The sequence below is a fragment of the Corvus hawaiiensis genome, chromosome 6 (genome assembly GCF_020740725.1).
Source record: "Corvus hawaiiensis isolate bCorHaw1 chromosome 6, bCorHaw1.pri.cur, whole genome shotgun sequence".
Classification (NCBI taxonomy): Eukaryota; Metazoa; Chordata; class Aves; order Passeriformes; family Corvidae; genus Corvus; species Corvus hawaiiensis.
In genome coordinates, this window is record NC_063218.1 from 25,739,903 (window position 1) to 25,755,042 (window position 15,140).

General features: G+C 37.3%; 1 protein-coding gene across 16 annotated transcripts in view; it reads left to right on the forward strand.

Moving 5' to 3' along the window:
• Window positions 1–15,140, forward strand: part of RALGAPA1 (Ral GTPase activating protein catalytic subunit alpha 1) — a 131,011-nt gene that overhangs the window by 61,305 nt on the left and 54,566 nt on the right. For all 16 annotated transcript variants that reach the window (XM_048307428.1, XM_048307429.1, XM_048307427.1 and 13 more), the window contains 7 exons: window positions 643–768; window positions 1,956–2,014; window positions 4,034–4,142; window positions 7,535–7,645; window positions 8,623–8,691; window positions 9,966–10,100; window positions 10,849–11,032. In XM_048307428.1, coding sequence (XP_048163385.1) covers window positions 643–768; window positions 1,956–2,014; window positions 4,034–4,142; window positions 7,535–7,645; window positions 8,623–8,691; window positions 9,966–10,100; window positions 10,849–11,032 — 793 coding nt within the window. The remainder of the gene's footprint in view (window positions 1–642; window positions 769–1,955; window positions 2,015–4,033; window positions 4,143–7,534; window positions 7,646–8,622; window positions 8,692–9,965; window positions 10,101–10,848; window positions 11,033–15,140) is intronic.

The window sequence follows — 15,140 nt, forward strand, 5'->3', positions numbered from 1 at the left end:
CTTTTATGATCATGCTTGAGAACTCAAATCTGCTAGTGTTTGCACTATTTGGAATTTTTTTCACGTTTCTGATTTTCTTACTCAGGCAAGTTTAGACTTATACAGTAATACTGATGTGATTACCTAGGTGCTGTTGGCCTTGCATATTGTACTCTCTCAAATCCCCCACAATCTCCTCCAACTGTCTGTGAATTTTGACTGTTTCTCCCATCAATCCCCCTCTAACCAGTTACAAAAACCAGCCCTCCCTCAAGGTACTGTCTGAAGCCTCTGTCAGCTTCTTACACTGTAGCCTTTCCTGTTCAGCAATGCCTCATGTCACATTTAGTAGTTTTCCATATTCTGGTCAATTAGCTGAAGCTTAGACCTCAGCCTAGTTAGCAGCTCAGTCTGTCTGTAGTTCTAACAATTCCTCTGCCTCCTTTTGACTGTCTTGGAAAATGAGAGCAGGGATGTGCATGAGTAGCAATCCAAGGGTCTGTGGTCTCTGTTTACTCAGCTCTGCAGGAGCTCAGAATTTGCAGGAGAAAGAAAATAGCTCTATACCGTTTCAGCCATTGTTCTCTTTTAAGGCAGTTAGAAGTGTCAGCTTCCTGATACCAGTAAGAATATATATTTCTCTCCACCTTCTTGTTTTTTTAGGCACCAAGAGTTGAAGCACAGGTTCTTTTAGGATCTCTAGTCTGTTTTCCCAATTTGTATCGTGAACTACCAGCTCTTCACCCAAATATTCCTGACATTGCTGTGTCTCAGTTTACAGATGTTAAGGTAGGAATTTTAAGAATATATGGGTAGTATTCTGTTACCAAATACATGTTTAATATTGTGCTTTCCCAGAAAATACTAAGATTTTTAAGATCCTAAAATTTTTCAAAAGTAATTTCAAATAGATTATAAGACTCAAGATCCCATAAGGTCTTGTCAAACTTTATACTTCTAAACATACTTTATAATTGCTGTTAAATTAATAATTAAGTGTTTTCTTATGTTTTTAGAAGGAAATAATACATTATCTCACCCTTTCAAGCCTCCTCTCACTAGGGCTATTTGCAGGTATCACAGATTTAAGTAGCTGAGATGAGAAGATTGAGAGGCTTAAGATTCATTATTTAATTTATTAAGACTTCACAACTGGTGAAATCTTCCTGTGTTCCTAGAGGCTTTAAAAAATTTCTGTACAGCAGTGCTTTTAGCTAAAAGGCAAATATTAATGGAGTCGTTTCCTTGTCTATCATAACACAGAATTAGGTAGTGTGACAGTATACTGAAATGGCACAGAGCTCAGTTTGTGTGTCTAAGAAAGGCTCCCCTTAAGTTTTCCAAACTGTTTCAATTTAGGGAGAAATAATGACTTGAGAGCTGCTTTATACCTTGCTCCCTTTTGGAGAATGATTTTGCATTCCTTCTTATTTCTATTGTAGAATGGCTGTTTATTTGAATTTTATTAAGGGCAGCCTACAGCTTTAGGGACATTTCACTGTAGTTCAGTCAAAATTCTTCTTGACAGCGTTCTTAGGGCACTGGAGGCACTTATTCTGCAACTAGTTGAAAATACCTTTTAAATCGATTAATTTTTTAAAAAATGCTTGTTTAAACCTCAAAGTAAAAGATTCTTTCTGTCATAGCCTTCAGCACTATTCACAGAGCTAGCTTCAGGGAGTCCTTTGCTGTTTCTTCTTTTACCCTTGATATTTTATGGAAGTGTTTTGACAAGAATTGGATAAATGGCTCATCAGCAGAAATTAGGACAGTAACTTGTAGGATATTCTTGGGGTAGTTCAGTAATGATTATCTGGGACAGGCTAGATGTTTAGAGTAGTGGTAAGCAGACAATTCACCTGACCACAACCTAGAGACTCAGCTAAGCAGTATGCCTGTGTGCACTATAATAATATTCTGATGCTTTATGTGATTGAGTTACCTGTAAATCAGTGAGTGTTTCCTCTTCATTTTAGGAACTCATAATTAAAACTGTGTTAAGTTCGGCAAGAGAGGAGCCATCTGGTCCTGCACGGTAGGTCATACAAAAAGAGCTTCTACATTAATAGATTCTTTTCTTTATTAGACTGTTTTGAGGTGAATATATTAGAGAGCTTAAAGTAAAAGTTTGTTGCATTTTATTAATGGTTTTCTTCACCACTATCGAAACTGTGGTCCATGATGTGAATTGGAAATGATTTGTAATAGAGATATTAAAAGAACAGACTGGGCTGGTCTAGTCCAGTGTTCTTTCTGTGGTAGTGGCTGATGGGAAAGGGTGTAAATATGGGTAAGAGAATAAGCTTTCCCAGCTTACCCTGCTGTTCAGCTCAGGGATTTTCTGGACTAGAGAGGCATGTTTTACTTTGATTAGGACAAGATTATTTATGAGGGAGGGGTAGTTATTTTTTATTGGATCACATTATTTAATTTGAAAAACAGAAACAGTCCAGTGTTCATGAGCCCTTCTTTATGGTATGGACAAGAAGCAGAAAAAACTGAGCTAAGCATTAAACTGGGAATGGTTGCTCTGATGCTTAAACCCAAGCATCTTCATCAAATAAATGATTTCAGAGAGGATAGTTACCAGTTTTCTCTTCTGTTTCTTGATTTGCTTAGGATTTTGTTCCTCCATACTCATCTTCAGAGGCATTCAGTTACACAGTCCTGTGTATGGGATTGGAACAGGAATCCCTAATGCCCACCAAGGAAGAGCACATTTGTGTGCTTTATATATCCGGAAAGAATATATATGTCCAACTAATATATTGTCACTTAAAAATACTAGAACTACATACCTGAAAAACTACAAACCTGGAAAGATCAGCTTATTGAACCTTTAAACATTTTGTTGGAAAACCAAGAGCAGTTTTCATCAGTCCACTTACCTCTGGCTTCACTTGAGCTGATAATATTGTCAACACAGGAAAAGGAGGGAATATCCTGAGATCACATTAATTTAATTTTTCATGTTACAAAACTGATTTCTAAAAGGCATAACACTCTCCATTTTTCAGTTATTCTTTCAGTGACAATGTACAAAATAGGGTGGTTTTACACTATAATGTACAATTAAGTCTTGTATGTATTTTTGCTATCTGTAAGCATTTTCGTGATTCTGTGTAGCCTTAAAATCCTTTTTCTACAGCACAGGCTTCATAGCTACTTCTGTTTCTATTCTAGCCTACAATTTTTCCTTCCCAGATGTAATGCATTGCAGGTCACATGACCAGCTTTCTTCTTGTCAATTTTGGATTGCACTCCAATTTTATCTAGGATTTTGAATTTCAAAGTTGTTTCCAAAATATTTATAGATTGTGTTCCCAAAGAAAATGACTAATGACTCAGAGATTGCTTAAGCTAGCTCCTTAACATTTCTGAACAAATTTAATCCACCTGCTGATTTGAACGCATATATCTAAATACTCTTTACCTTTGCACTTCTTTTCTATTTCCTGATTTTAAATGAAGAAACAACAAAAGTTGATGTGCTTAGTCACGATACATATACTGTCTATAGGATACATGTACCCCTCCTCTATTCATCCTTGTTTATTGTCAATCTAAAGCAATGGGAATGTCTGTGAGAGAGTAACATTCCCCTCTAATCTCTGTGTCTCAGAAGCTCTAAATATGAGCAATCTCTTGTGTTGGGAAGGACGAAGCTCCCACCCCAGTTTTTAGTTTGTCTTAAGAAAATATAAGAATTTCCCATACGTTGATTTCAGGTAATATTTTTAATCAAAACACACATAGAGATGCAGGAGTTCTTGATGTCTTTTGGATTTTTCAGATGGGTGCTTCCTCTGCTACTTCCTCTGCCCTTTCCTCTGCCCTTTCGTCTGCCCTTTCCTCTGCCTTCACCAGCATACTTTGGATTTCTTGCTCATTTTTAAATAAGTTATAGCACTGTAAAGGTCTTCATGGAGTTGTTTTAGAAATATTAAAGGCATATTTGTTGTTATATGTCTTTAGCAAGACATAATGAGTCATAAAAATTGCATATTCTTGTAAGATGTTTCTCAACCATTTGCCCTCCAACATTATTTTACAGATGTGTTGCTCTTTGCAGCCTTGGTATTTGGATCTGTGAGGAGCTAGTTCATGAATCACATCATCCTCAGATCAAGGAAGCATTGAATGTGATTTGTGTTTCTTTAAAGGTGAGAGAATTAAATTTTTACAATGTGTATTGCCTTTATATGTAAAGATACTTTGCATTTTCAAAGTCATGATGACATTTTAGTGTCCTTACTTCGCAGTTTCATTTACCATCCTTAAAAAAGAGAGAACTCAGTTTAATGAGTGGGTCTCTGAAATGTCCAAAGTTCTTTACCCTTCTTTAAGTTTGGAGGGAATGGTGTGCTGGGAGATAAGATAGTGGATCTTTATCTTACTATGTATCCCTAGCCGCTCTAACCTACCATGGTATTCTCGCAACATTCTCTGTGTGTTCACTTCTGAGATCGAGTCATTGCATTATGCAGTATTGCTTCTTAGGTATGGCTAGATATTTAGAGAGGAATGCAAGGTACTTACACTGTATGCATGGAAGCACTGGGGGATGTTTAATTTGCTGTGGCAGAGTCCTTTTCTATGCTTATTCTAGGAGCTGCATCTGTTTGGCTTTTTTTTCCTTGATGAGTGCTTTTGCTTTCCTACTATTATAAATCTTTTTGCATTTGTTCTTATTTTATAGAATAATTAGAATATTAGTAAAAACATCTTGTTTTTAAGCAGTTTTCAAATTTGCATGTTTGTGAGCAATAGCTTCAAGTTTTTAAATGTTTTCCAGTTTATCTTCAGAACCTTTCTATATGCTTTTTGTCTGCATCAAAATTCTATGAATAGTCTTTCTGTATATACACATTGATAAAAATTGGAGTGTACACCTGTTACATATGACTTCTGTTGGATGTTGGGGATTATTATTTTCTTTTAAGCAATGGGAATCTGAAAAATATCTTCGCAGATCAGCTGCTCACATCCGGTGAAGCAGGATTTGAGTCTCTATATAAGCTAGCTGCAGGGCTTTTAGTATTAGACTCTAAATTGCAATTTCCTGTTTTGCAAAGTCACATTCATTCTTTGCAGCTCCACTAATACCCTCTTCCAGGTTTTTCCCCATGGTTTTTAATAACACTTAACTTTTGCATTTTATCAAGTTCCTGTGCAAGTTTGGTACGAGGCAAATGAGGTTTTTATCTTGCTGCTTCAATTTATCAATATTTGAGCTATTTTTAATCCTGAAATTCATAGTGGTTTATCTTCTTTTTCTCTGACATATTTATTAAACCAATTATTTGTATCTCATTTATATTAAACATAAATTACTTTTTGAATGAGAAAACAAAGATCTTTGTATTTCTGCTTTGCTTTGCTTTGTGTGGCAAAACCATCCTGTGCACATTGTCTTTTTTTCCAGTTCTGAGCAATGGTATACATTCACAATTGAGTTTAATAATGAAATGAAAAGTTCATTACTGTGTCATGGGAGAAATAAATTAGCTCTAATTTGTTACCTAAGCAATCTCCTGGCTACCAAGTAGTCAGAGGTTTGAATTCCCAGAATGGATTATTTTCTTATTTTCAGGAGAAATGAATGGGTAGGGATCTATAGGCCTAGTCCAACTTACTGATAAGTTCAATTGAGCAAATAACATTGAATAGAAATGTTAGCAGCAATTATATGCTTATTTTTGAAATACCAGTAGCGTATTCAGAACTGCAGTTCAGCAGCTTGCTTTGGACATAGCTAGTGCTTCTCCCAGCTGTATGGCAATACCACTCTGTCTGCATCAACCTCCGCTGAAGCTTGAGCACAAAGGATCCTAACCAGCCGTCCAGACTTATGATTTTATTATGCTTCTCTCAAAAATGCTGCAGATACATCACAAAATTATGTTGTACAGACTTAGTTGAATGATTGCTAAATATAGGTTATTTTCAAGTATGCACAAGTTTAAATTCCCGATTTAACATCCAGAAGGAATGGATCCTTGCAAAGATGGTAAGACTACCTTTCCAATAAAAACCCTAAGAGCTGGGAAAGTGCCAGTTCATTGGTACCTTTTTTTCCCCCCATCAAGTAACTGTTCCAAAATTATGTCCACAATTTACACTACTAAATATAAAAGTAGTGAATTCTTATGCTTTATAACATATGGCATTTTCCAGAGACAAAGAATGGCAGGTGGAATGTTTATGGCATCACACAGGTGTTTACATGCCACCTCTGAAAGTTCTTGGAAAAGTCAGAACCAAATTGACTGGGGTGAATAGTTTCACTATCTGGCACATACTCAGTGTCGTTACTTGAGTTCAGGAAAATGTCCTTCCAGAACCCACAGCTCTCGTAACTGTCTGTTGTAAAGTGTCTGAGTGTTTGTCATGGTTTAAACCCAGCTGGAAATTAAGCACCACACAGCCACTCGCTCAATCTCCTTTCTTCCCACCCACTGCAGTGAAATGGTGAGGAGAACCAAGGCAAAACTTTTATTTTGAGATGAGAACAGTTTAATAGTCAAAACCAAAGTAAAACAGGGTAAAAATGGTAAATGATAATAATGATAATAAAAAGAGAATGGAAGAAAAGAACCCAAGTGATGCACAATACATTTGCTCACCACCTGCTGACCAATACTCCCTTCCCGACCCAGACTGACCCCCTTTCCAGGTAACTCCCCCCAGTTTATGTACTGGGCATGATGTTCTATGATGTGGAATATCCCTTTGGTCAGTTTGGGTCACCCATCCCAGCTATGCTCCCATCCAGTTTCTTTTGCTCACCTTCTCACAGGCACAGCGTGAGACAAAAAAAAAAATCCTTTACTTCAGATAAACACAGCCCAGCAAAAACCAAAACATCAGTGTGTCATCAACACCATTTTCTTTCCGAATCCAAACCACAACACTACAACAGCTTCTGAGAGGAAATTAACTCTACCCTAGCAACAGCATTCTTTTGAAATGTGATATATTGACCATGCTAGGACAGCTTTCTGAAGCAGATGAAGGGTCCGATCTATTTCACCAACCCCCATATTCTTGATCAAAACTTCCTCCCTGATGGCAAATAGCAGAACAGTTAATCTCCTGTTTAGTACTACAGGCTGCATTTTGGGCATGTGGCTCTTCACCTGCCTTGATTCTCAGCAAAGACCTCTGTTTTCAGAGTTAGATCCTTGAGGGGTTTTGCAGTGATTCATTAATATTAATAATCATAAAGGTAACAAAAAATTGATTCTTTCTTCCTGGCTTCGTGATATTGTACTAACCAGTCTGAAGTTAGTTAGGCAACACCTCTCCCCTTTCCGGTGTGCAACTCACTTGGATGTCTGTCCCAAAACTTTGGTGTTAGCTGCTAACATTTGTTTATGAATATAAAATAGTTCCTTTTAAGTTTGTAAAATTTAATTCTGTTCCTCTGGTAAATAGGTACTTAAGGAACTATATGTATAAAACTACCTGTGAAATTTGTGACCATCCTACCACCTAATGTACTCTTACATTAAATAATTTTCTCATTGTTACTGTGCTGTGTTCTCTTTTCTAGTTTCCAAATAAAACAGTAGCCCAAGTTGCCTGCAGTATGCTGAACATGCTGATACATTATGTGCATAGACTTCAACTGTATCAAGCTGATTCACCTTTAAGAATTATTCAAGTAAGTAATTTCTTTTTAAATTTGAAATTTTCAATTATTTTAAATGAAATACTACAATGTATTACTCTAAACACCTGTATATTGAGAATCATGTTTTGCAAAACATTGAATTAGTATAAACAGTCTTACTTAACACTAGCGGTAGGGAATTGCAGCACACTTAACTTCCTCACTCCAGTAATTGACATGTAATGTGTCTATATCATGCCTGCTTTTTCTCCGAGAAAAAATGTCATGAGAATGTTGCCAATAAAGTACAATTTTTTTTTAATATTAGATACCTTCAGACATATTTATTTATGTTCAGAGAGAAAAATGATTGCCTAAAATATGGATCTGCAGTTGTATTTTGCATATCCATGAAAGAGTTTTAGTATAAAGCAAAAATAATATTTTGAATATGCTACCCATAACAGGAGGTAGACTCTGAGTCTGAACCTCTCTGAGTCTGAACCACAGAGAAAAGACACAAGTCTCCCAGGTTCTTTTCATGTAAAAGATTCTTAAGAGATACAGGAAGCATTTCTGTGCTCCTCTGCAGTCATATTTTTGATCAAGTAGAGATAGGGTATATACAAGTAGTATAGTATATAGTACATATTAGTAGTTCTAAGAAATAATGTAGCTCAGATAGCACCCTACGCAAAGCAGTATCAGATTTCTTCCCGCATCCTACAAGTGTGTTGAGTCATGTTCTCTTCATGCCTGAATATTTGGGGCAGCTGTGTAATTTCACTGTCCTTCAGGCACCTACATCAGTCAAAGAGAACATAGTCCTTCTATGTATTTTGCAAAACTCAATTAAAAGTGTTTTTATTTTTAAAAAAATTGTCAAGGAATACTGTAACTTGTCTCAAAATAATTGTAATGGAATTTAACCGAGAAGCTAGTATTATGTCAGATTTACCTGCTTAAAAATTATTTTAAACTTAAATATTTAGGTTACGTTTTAAAAGAAATATGGTATATTTCCCCAGATTCTGATAGCAACTATTACACATCTGCTACCCAGTACAGAAGCTTCCTCTTATGAGCAGGACAAGAGGGTAAGTATTTTTCATTTCTATGAAATTTCTATTTTTGCCTCCTGAAAGCTGTGTCTCTTCTGAATTAGCTTTGCTCTTGGGCTCATTGGATCATTTAAATTTGGGCACTTTGGTGCAGTTTGTTGCTGACAGCTCCATCATTCGGGGCTACCTTTCTCACAAGGAGCTGGAGATCATCTGTTGCTCATTTTGGCCTTCAGAGCTCTGTTTCATCTCCTGTTTCTGTTTGCAAGAAGTCATGGGCTGTTGTAGACTACACTCATATGCCAAGCTAGCCACTTTTTCACTTGAGGATGCTTTCCATAATTGACCACATTTCCCCATGAACTACTGTGGATCATTGGACATCAAATATCATGTAAAAAATTGTCTTTGCTATTTTGACAAATGTAGTCCTAATGGGTTTCTTAAAAATTGGTTAAAAATAAAAAGTGCCCTTCAATTCCCTTCATCGTTAGGTTTATTATACTTTTGAGAGACAAACTTGTAGTGCATTATGTGAAATGAGTAAATTAGGTAAATGGATTTCTTTTTAAAGACATCTATTTAACTTGAGAAATATTTTAGAGAATCTTGCCGCTATTTATCTGAATCATCTTCTCTTCACAGCTGAGTTTTAAAAATCAAAAATAATTATTTGGTCAATAAGTTATTAATAATTTGGTGTGGATGTGTGTCTTAATCTAATTCTGTTCTAGAGTCTTTCAAGACATCCCGAGAGGGAGTTGATTCTTTTGCTAACTGAATACCTTACAATACAGAAAGCAGTTGGATTTCTTTCAGATGATACCTGGTGCTGCATAACTTTCTTGATATGTTGTAAAAAACATTCTGTGTTATTTATAAAGGACTAAATACAGATTAAAGAGTTCCATTTTGTGTAATCCTTGATTCACTTTACAGTGAAATTTATGTACAGAATGGCGCATCAGCCTTATTTGGACCTGTGTTATCTGTCATTTTAAAAACAACACTCTACAATCGATTTTGAAAACTCTGGGTATCCTCCTAAGTATAGTATCTGCTCACAGTCTTACCCTGATGAGAAACTGTTGAATGGATGACCTTTGTTAAATACCTCAGTAGCCTAAGTTTTCACTGATGCCATAGGTTTTGAAGATACAGTGGTTAACAAGTGAGACCTGCCATTACTGCAGAAAGTTGACTTTACTGAATTGAAAAAAGAAAGCAAAACAGAGAAATAAAATAAAGTGATAAATATGAAGTAGCAGGTGCTGGCTTAATTGATTTGTAATGGAAAGTGTTTTTTCCAGTTGGTGGTTTCTTTACTTCTGTGCTTATTGGACTGGATAATGGCCTTGCCATTAAAGACTCTGCTGCAGCCTCTTCACACTACAGGAGCAGAAAATGATAAGACTGAAAGATCTGTTCTTAATTGTATATATAAGGTACATGTTTCTTTACTCACTTATTAAGAATTTCTGTGTATGGAGATAGTCAGTTTTCATGGAAATGAAGGCAAAAGTTTTCTGTAAGCTGAGCTCCATTCTGCTCCTGAAATATGGAGTGCTGGCTCAGTTCTTGCATGTTTCACTGTAACAGCTTGACCTTTGGTGTATTTGGAATAGTAGATTTTGTTTTACGTTTTGGATGGTTAACCAAGCCCTTTTTTTGTATGTCATGGATTGCAAATGCTTGTATTGTAGAAGACTAGCTATACATTTAATACAAAAGGATGTAACTTTTATATATCAAGCAATTTCATTTAGCAACAAGCAAAGCAAAAAGCAATAAGTTATAATTAGTGTCTTTAGGAACACAGAAGAAAGATAGGGGTTTTTATCTTTTTTTGCAAGGGAAGGGGATTAAAACCTCTAGCAGCTTAGACCTAGCATATGTAATTAAAGAAGATAGGAGATCTAAAAATAAAGGTAGTGTAATGATTTTTTGTAAGTTTTGTTTCTTTATTGTTAAATTCCACTTTGGTGTAGACTCTGTTTTAATAATTTTCTTTGCAGACCAGAGTTCGTTTCTGTAAACATTAAACATCTAAAATTTTCCAACGTTTTGTCATGTTCCTTCTAACAAATCAATTTTTAAAATGTAAAGAAAAATAAACTTCATTTCTTGTGAAACTATCAAGTATAAATTTCAGTAGTTAATGTAAATTCTGATGAAATTCTGGTTTTGTTCTAGGTTCTACATGGATGTGTCTATGGGTCTCAGTGTTTTAGCAACCCTAAATATTTTCCTCTAAGCCTTTCTGATCTGGCATGTATGGATTATGATCCTTTTATGCATTTAGAAAGCTTAAAGGAACCAGAACCACTGCATTCTCCAGACTCGGAGAGGTCTTCTAAACTTCAGCCAGTCACTGAAGGTTTGTCTAATTGCCTAAGCACATTTTCTTTCAAAAAGATTTTATCTTGGTTTTCAGTATTGAAGTGTTGGTCTAAAGCACAGGTTTTTGGCTACATGTAGACACTAGGTAAGAACCATTAGTATGGAATGAGCAAACGTAATTTTGAGCTATTACCATTTGATTAACTGAAATAAGTATGTTCTGAACAACACCAAGATCAATATGATATGGATTCTTCCGTGCTCTGTGTATCACCAGAAGTGTTAAGTACTGCAACCTGGATAAATGTTGCTTTTCATTTTACTTTCAGTAAATTAATTTGATTTTTTCTTAATTTTGCTTTTTTTTTTTCAAAATAGGAGTATTTTGGATTTTTGTTCCTGTTTGACATTGCAATATTGAATGCTTTCTGTGATTTTTTTTAGGCTATCATAATCTGTTGTTGATCTCTTTTTACACTACTTAAAACCACAGATTTGTCTAAAAAGAGAGAAATTTTCTCTCGTCTGGTTAGAACCTTAGGAGAGCTGGGAATTAACGTTTTCTTCACAACTCAAAAATAAAAATAAAGAATCAAGAATCTCAGCTACAGAGGACGGTCATGTATTATGCAGTGTATCTAGCAAATATCAAATGGCTACCAAGGGAAGAAAATTGAAAAATATGAGATTAAGATACAAGGAACTCTTGTGTAGTGCTATTCTGCCTCTGTATTAAGTTGTTCCATTTAGGCTTTTTTAAGGGTATTAAGAACCAGATAAATGCAGCAGTTCTTTGTAGCAGCTGTGTGCTAACAGCAGGTGATTCTGTGGTTTGTAGTGACTACGTGCTGTTTTTTATGTAGAGAAAATGGCTAATCATTGTGCCCTTGTCTAAGGCATGCTTCATCATCCTCAAGTACTTTTTTGGCCAAAGAATTCTAAATATAGAGCTGTCCCCTAATAAGCTCAGTATTGGATTGAACAAGTCTGATCTGAGAACTACTGGCAGGAGGAGCTGTAATTATTAAATTTACTGAAGAATGAAGCAAGGTACTATAGTTGGCTTTTCGTCAAACGGCTGTGGCCTTATTAGTAAAAAGTAATCATCTGCAGGGTCAGAATGAAAGAGGCTTCGGAGGATTCATTCTGTCCTAATTACAGTCTCACCTATACGTATTATGTAAAGCTAATATTTAAAGCATTTGCCAAAATTTACTTCCACTGCATGTTCTATTACAGTGTAGTGAATTGTAGTAGCTTTTTATGCCTGGCATCTTTTGTATTCCATAATAATCTGTAATTATGGGTTAGAAGCAAATGCTGTGTGGCTTTTTTAATCTGACAATCTGAAAAGACAACCCTGAATAGATTTCTCTTTAAATGAATACGGTTGCACAAAGCCCTAGCATCAATATCTTCATTTTGCATTTCCAACCATGATCTTTCCTTTTATGATTTCTTGTTAAATTTCTTAATAAAAGTAATTTCAGATGTTCCTTTTATCTCTCCAGATAAATTAAGTTTCAGGGCTCTGGAATTGTAAGTTAGACTGTGAAATTTAATTGGCAGACTACAGCATTATAATGCAACCCTGGTCCTCCAACCTTGGCATTTCTAGTCCCCATTGCCAGGCAGAGAATAAAATTGGCAGTGCTTAACCAATTGCACAGCATCTGTTCGCCCTGGCATTGTTGGAGGAGTGAGAGGAGTAAAACTAGTGGATAACAACCAGTCTGGGTCTCTATCAAGACAGAGGGTCAATTAGTACAAGCTACCAGCAGAACAGTATGCCAATGGGTCAACATCTTTCAGTAGAGTAAAAGGGCTATCATAGTATCTTTTTTGAAGGAATGGAAATGAGTAGGGCAGGAGCTGTAGGGAAATCAGAGAAGTCCTACAAAGACAGGGTAGGAATTGCAAGACTCTTTCCTTAGGTCACAAGCAAAGCTGAAAGTACTGAAATGACAGAATTCTTAAGACAAGGTGCTTTAACAGATGTAATTGATTTACCCTGTTACACTTCCCATTGTTCAAGGTCAGATCCAGCGCAAGTTTTGTGGATACTTAGCCACAGCGTAATGTGGTATGAGACCAAGAAGATACAGGACTTAGAGTGACACAGCTCTGTAGTGGGGACAGGATCTACTGGGAGGTTTGGAGCAAGCCATTCAATGAACAGCAGGGCAAAGATTCCTTAAATCCTCTGGGAACAGGTGTTGAGAAAGATGATTACTGGCTTCTGTTTTTCAGTAACTTTCCAAGTTCTGTCTCTCACATGGAAGCTCTTAACTTAGGATTATCTGTAAAATTGTCTTTGTTCTCCTCTCTGTAGCTTGGAAGTGGTAGGTTTTAGTATGAGATATACAAAGAATAATTTTGAAATTAGGGATTAAGCATATTAAACTGTTACATTTAAACCAGAATGAACTTTTAGCAGCTCTCAGTAAGGACAGCAGTAGGAAGCTTTTATTGCACCACCAGAACATGCAGACAGCAAGTCTGTGATGCTTTCATACATCTAAAGAATTACCAGGCTTGTCTGTGTGAAGGCTGATTAACTGTTCCTCTAGCTAGTGTTGGCAACAACCTGCTCTAGCTATAGTACTGGCATACAAGTGTTGTCGGTGGTGGTTTGACCCTGGCTGGGTGCCAGCTGCCCACCAGTGCCGCTCTGTTATTTGCCTCATCTGCACAGGGGAGAGAAAATATAACAAAAGGCTCCTGGGTTGAGATAAAGACAGGAAGAGATCACTCACCAATCACTATCATGGGCAAAACAGATTTGACTTGGGGAAATTAATTGAATTTATTACCAAACAAATCAGGATAGGATAATGAGAAATAAAACCAAGTCTTCAAAACACCATACCCCTACCCCTTCCTCCTTCCCAGGTTTAACTTCATTGTGAATCTCTACCTCCTCCTTGCCTCCAGTGGTGCAGGTGGATGGGGACTGGGGCACTGCAGTCAATGCACCACACATTGTCTCTGCTGCTCCTTCGTCCACAGGGGAAGGACTCCTCATGCTCTTCCCCTGCTCCAGCATGGGGGCCCTCACACAGGAGACTTCTACAACATGAGTCCTTCCCACGGACTGCCGTTCTTCATGAACTGCTCCACTCTGGGTCCCCTCCATGGGGCTCAGTCCTGTAGGCCCAGGCTGCTCTAGCATGGGTCCCCCCCATTGGGTCACAAGTCCTCCCAGCAAACCAGCTCCAGCATGGGCTCCTCTCTCCACAGCACCACAGTTCCTGCCAGGAGCCTGGTACAGTGTGAGCTTTCCACAGGATCACAGCCTCCTTTGGGCCTCCACCTGCTCCAGCATGGGGTCCTCCAGGGGCTGCAAGTGGATATCTGTTCCACTGTGAAGCTCCATGGGCTGCAGGGGCACATCCTGTCTCACCGTGGTCTGTACCACAGGCTGCAGGGAATCTCTGCTCTGGTGCCTGGGGCACCTCCTGCCCCTCCTTCACTGACCTTGGTGTCTGTGGAGTTGTTGTTTTCACATATTCTCACTCTGCTCTTCTCTGGCTGCAATTTCCTTCTGCCCAATAATTTTTTTCCTTCTTAACTCTTATTCCAGAGGCATTACTTCCACCGCTTATCAGCTCAGCCTTGGCGAGCAGCAGGTCCATCTTGGAGCTGGCTGACATTGTCTTCATCAGACACAGGGGAAGCTTCTAGCAGCTCTTCAGAGAAGCCACCCCTGTAACCCCCACACTACCAAAACCTTGCCACACAAACCCACTGTTCTAATTAACTGCACCTAACTAGCCAGCTTAGATTTTCACAAGCCAACCTGGACTGCATAGTGCCACTATCTGCTAACTTCTGAACTTTTCCATTTCATTTCAGGAGCATAAACATATATGAAGGAGAATTTTTTTTGCAATTATAGACAAAAACATTTGGAAAGCTGTTCTTCGTAGATCACAAATATGTTAGAGATAGTTGTGATTGGAAGGTACTAGTAACATTACATAGATACAGTGGCCTATCAGTTATTGATTTGATTGATTTTTTTCCCCCATTCCTCATATTTCTCCAAACATATTTTAAACTCTTTTGCATAGATTGATCATTTTTTTCTAATATTTTTCAATTTCTAATGAAAAAGTTTTCCCTGCCTGATGTTTAGTTTTAGC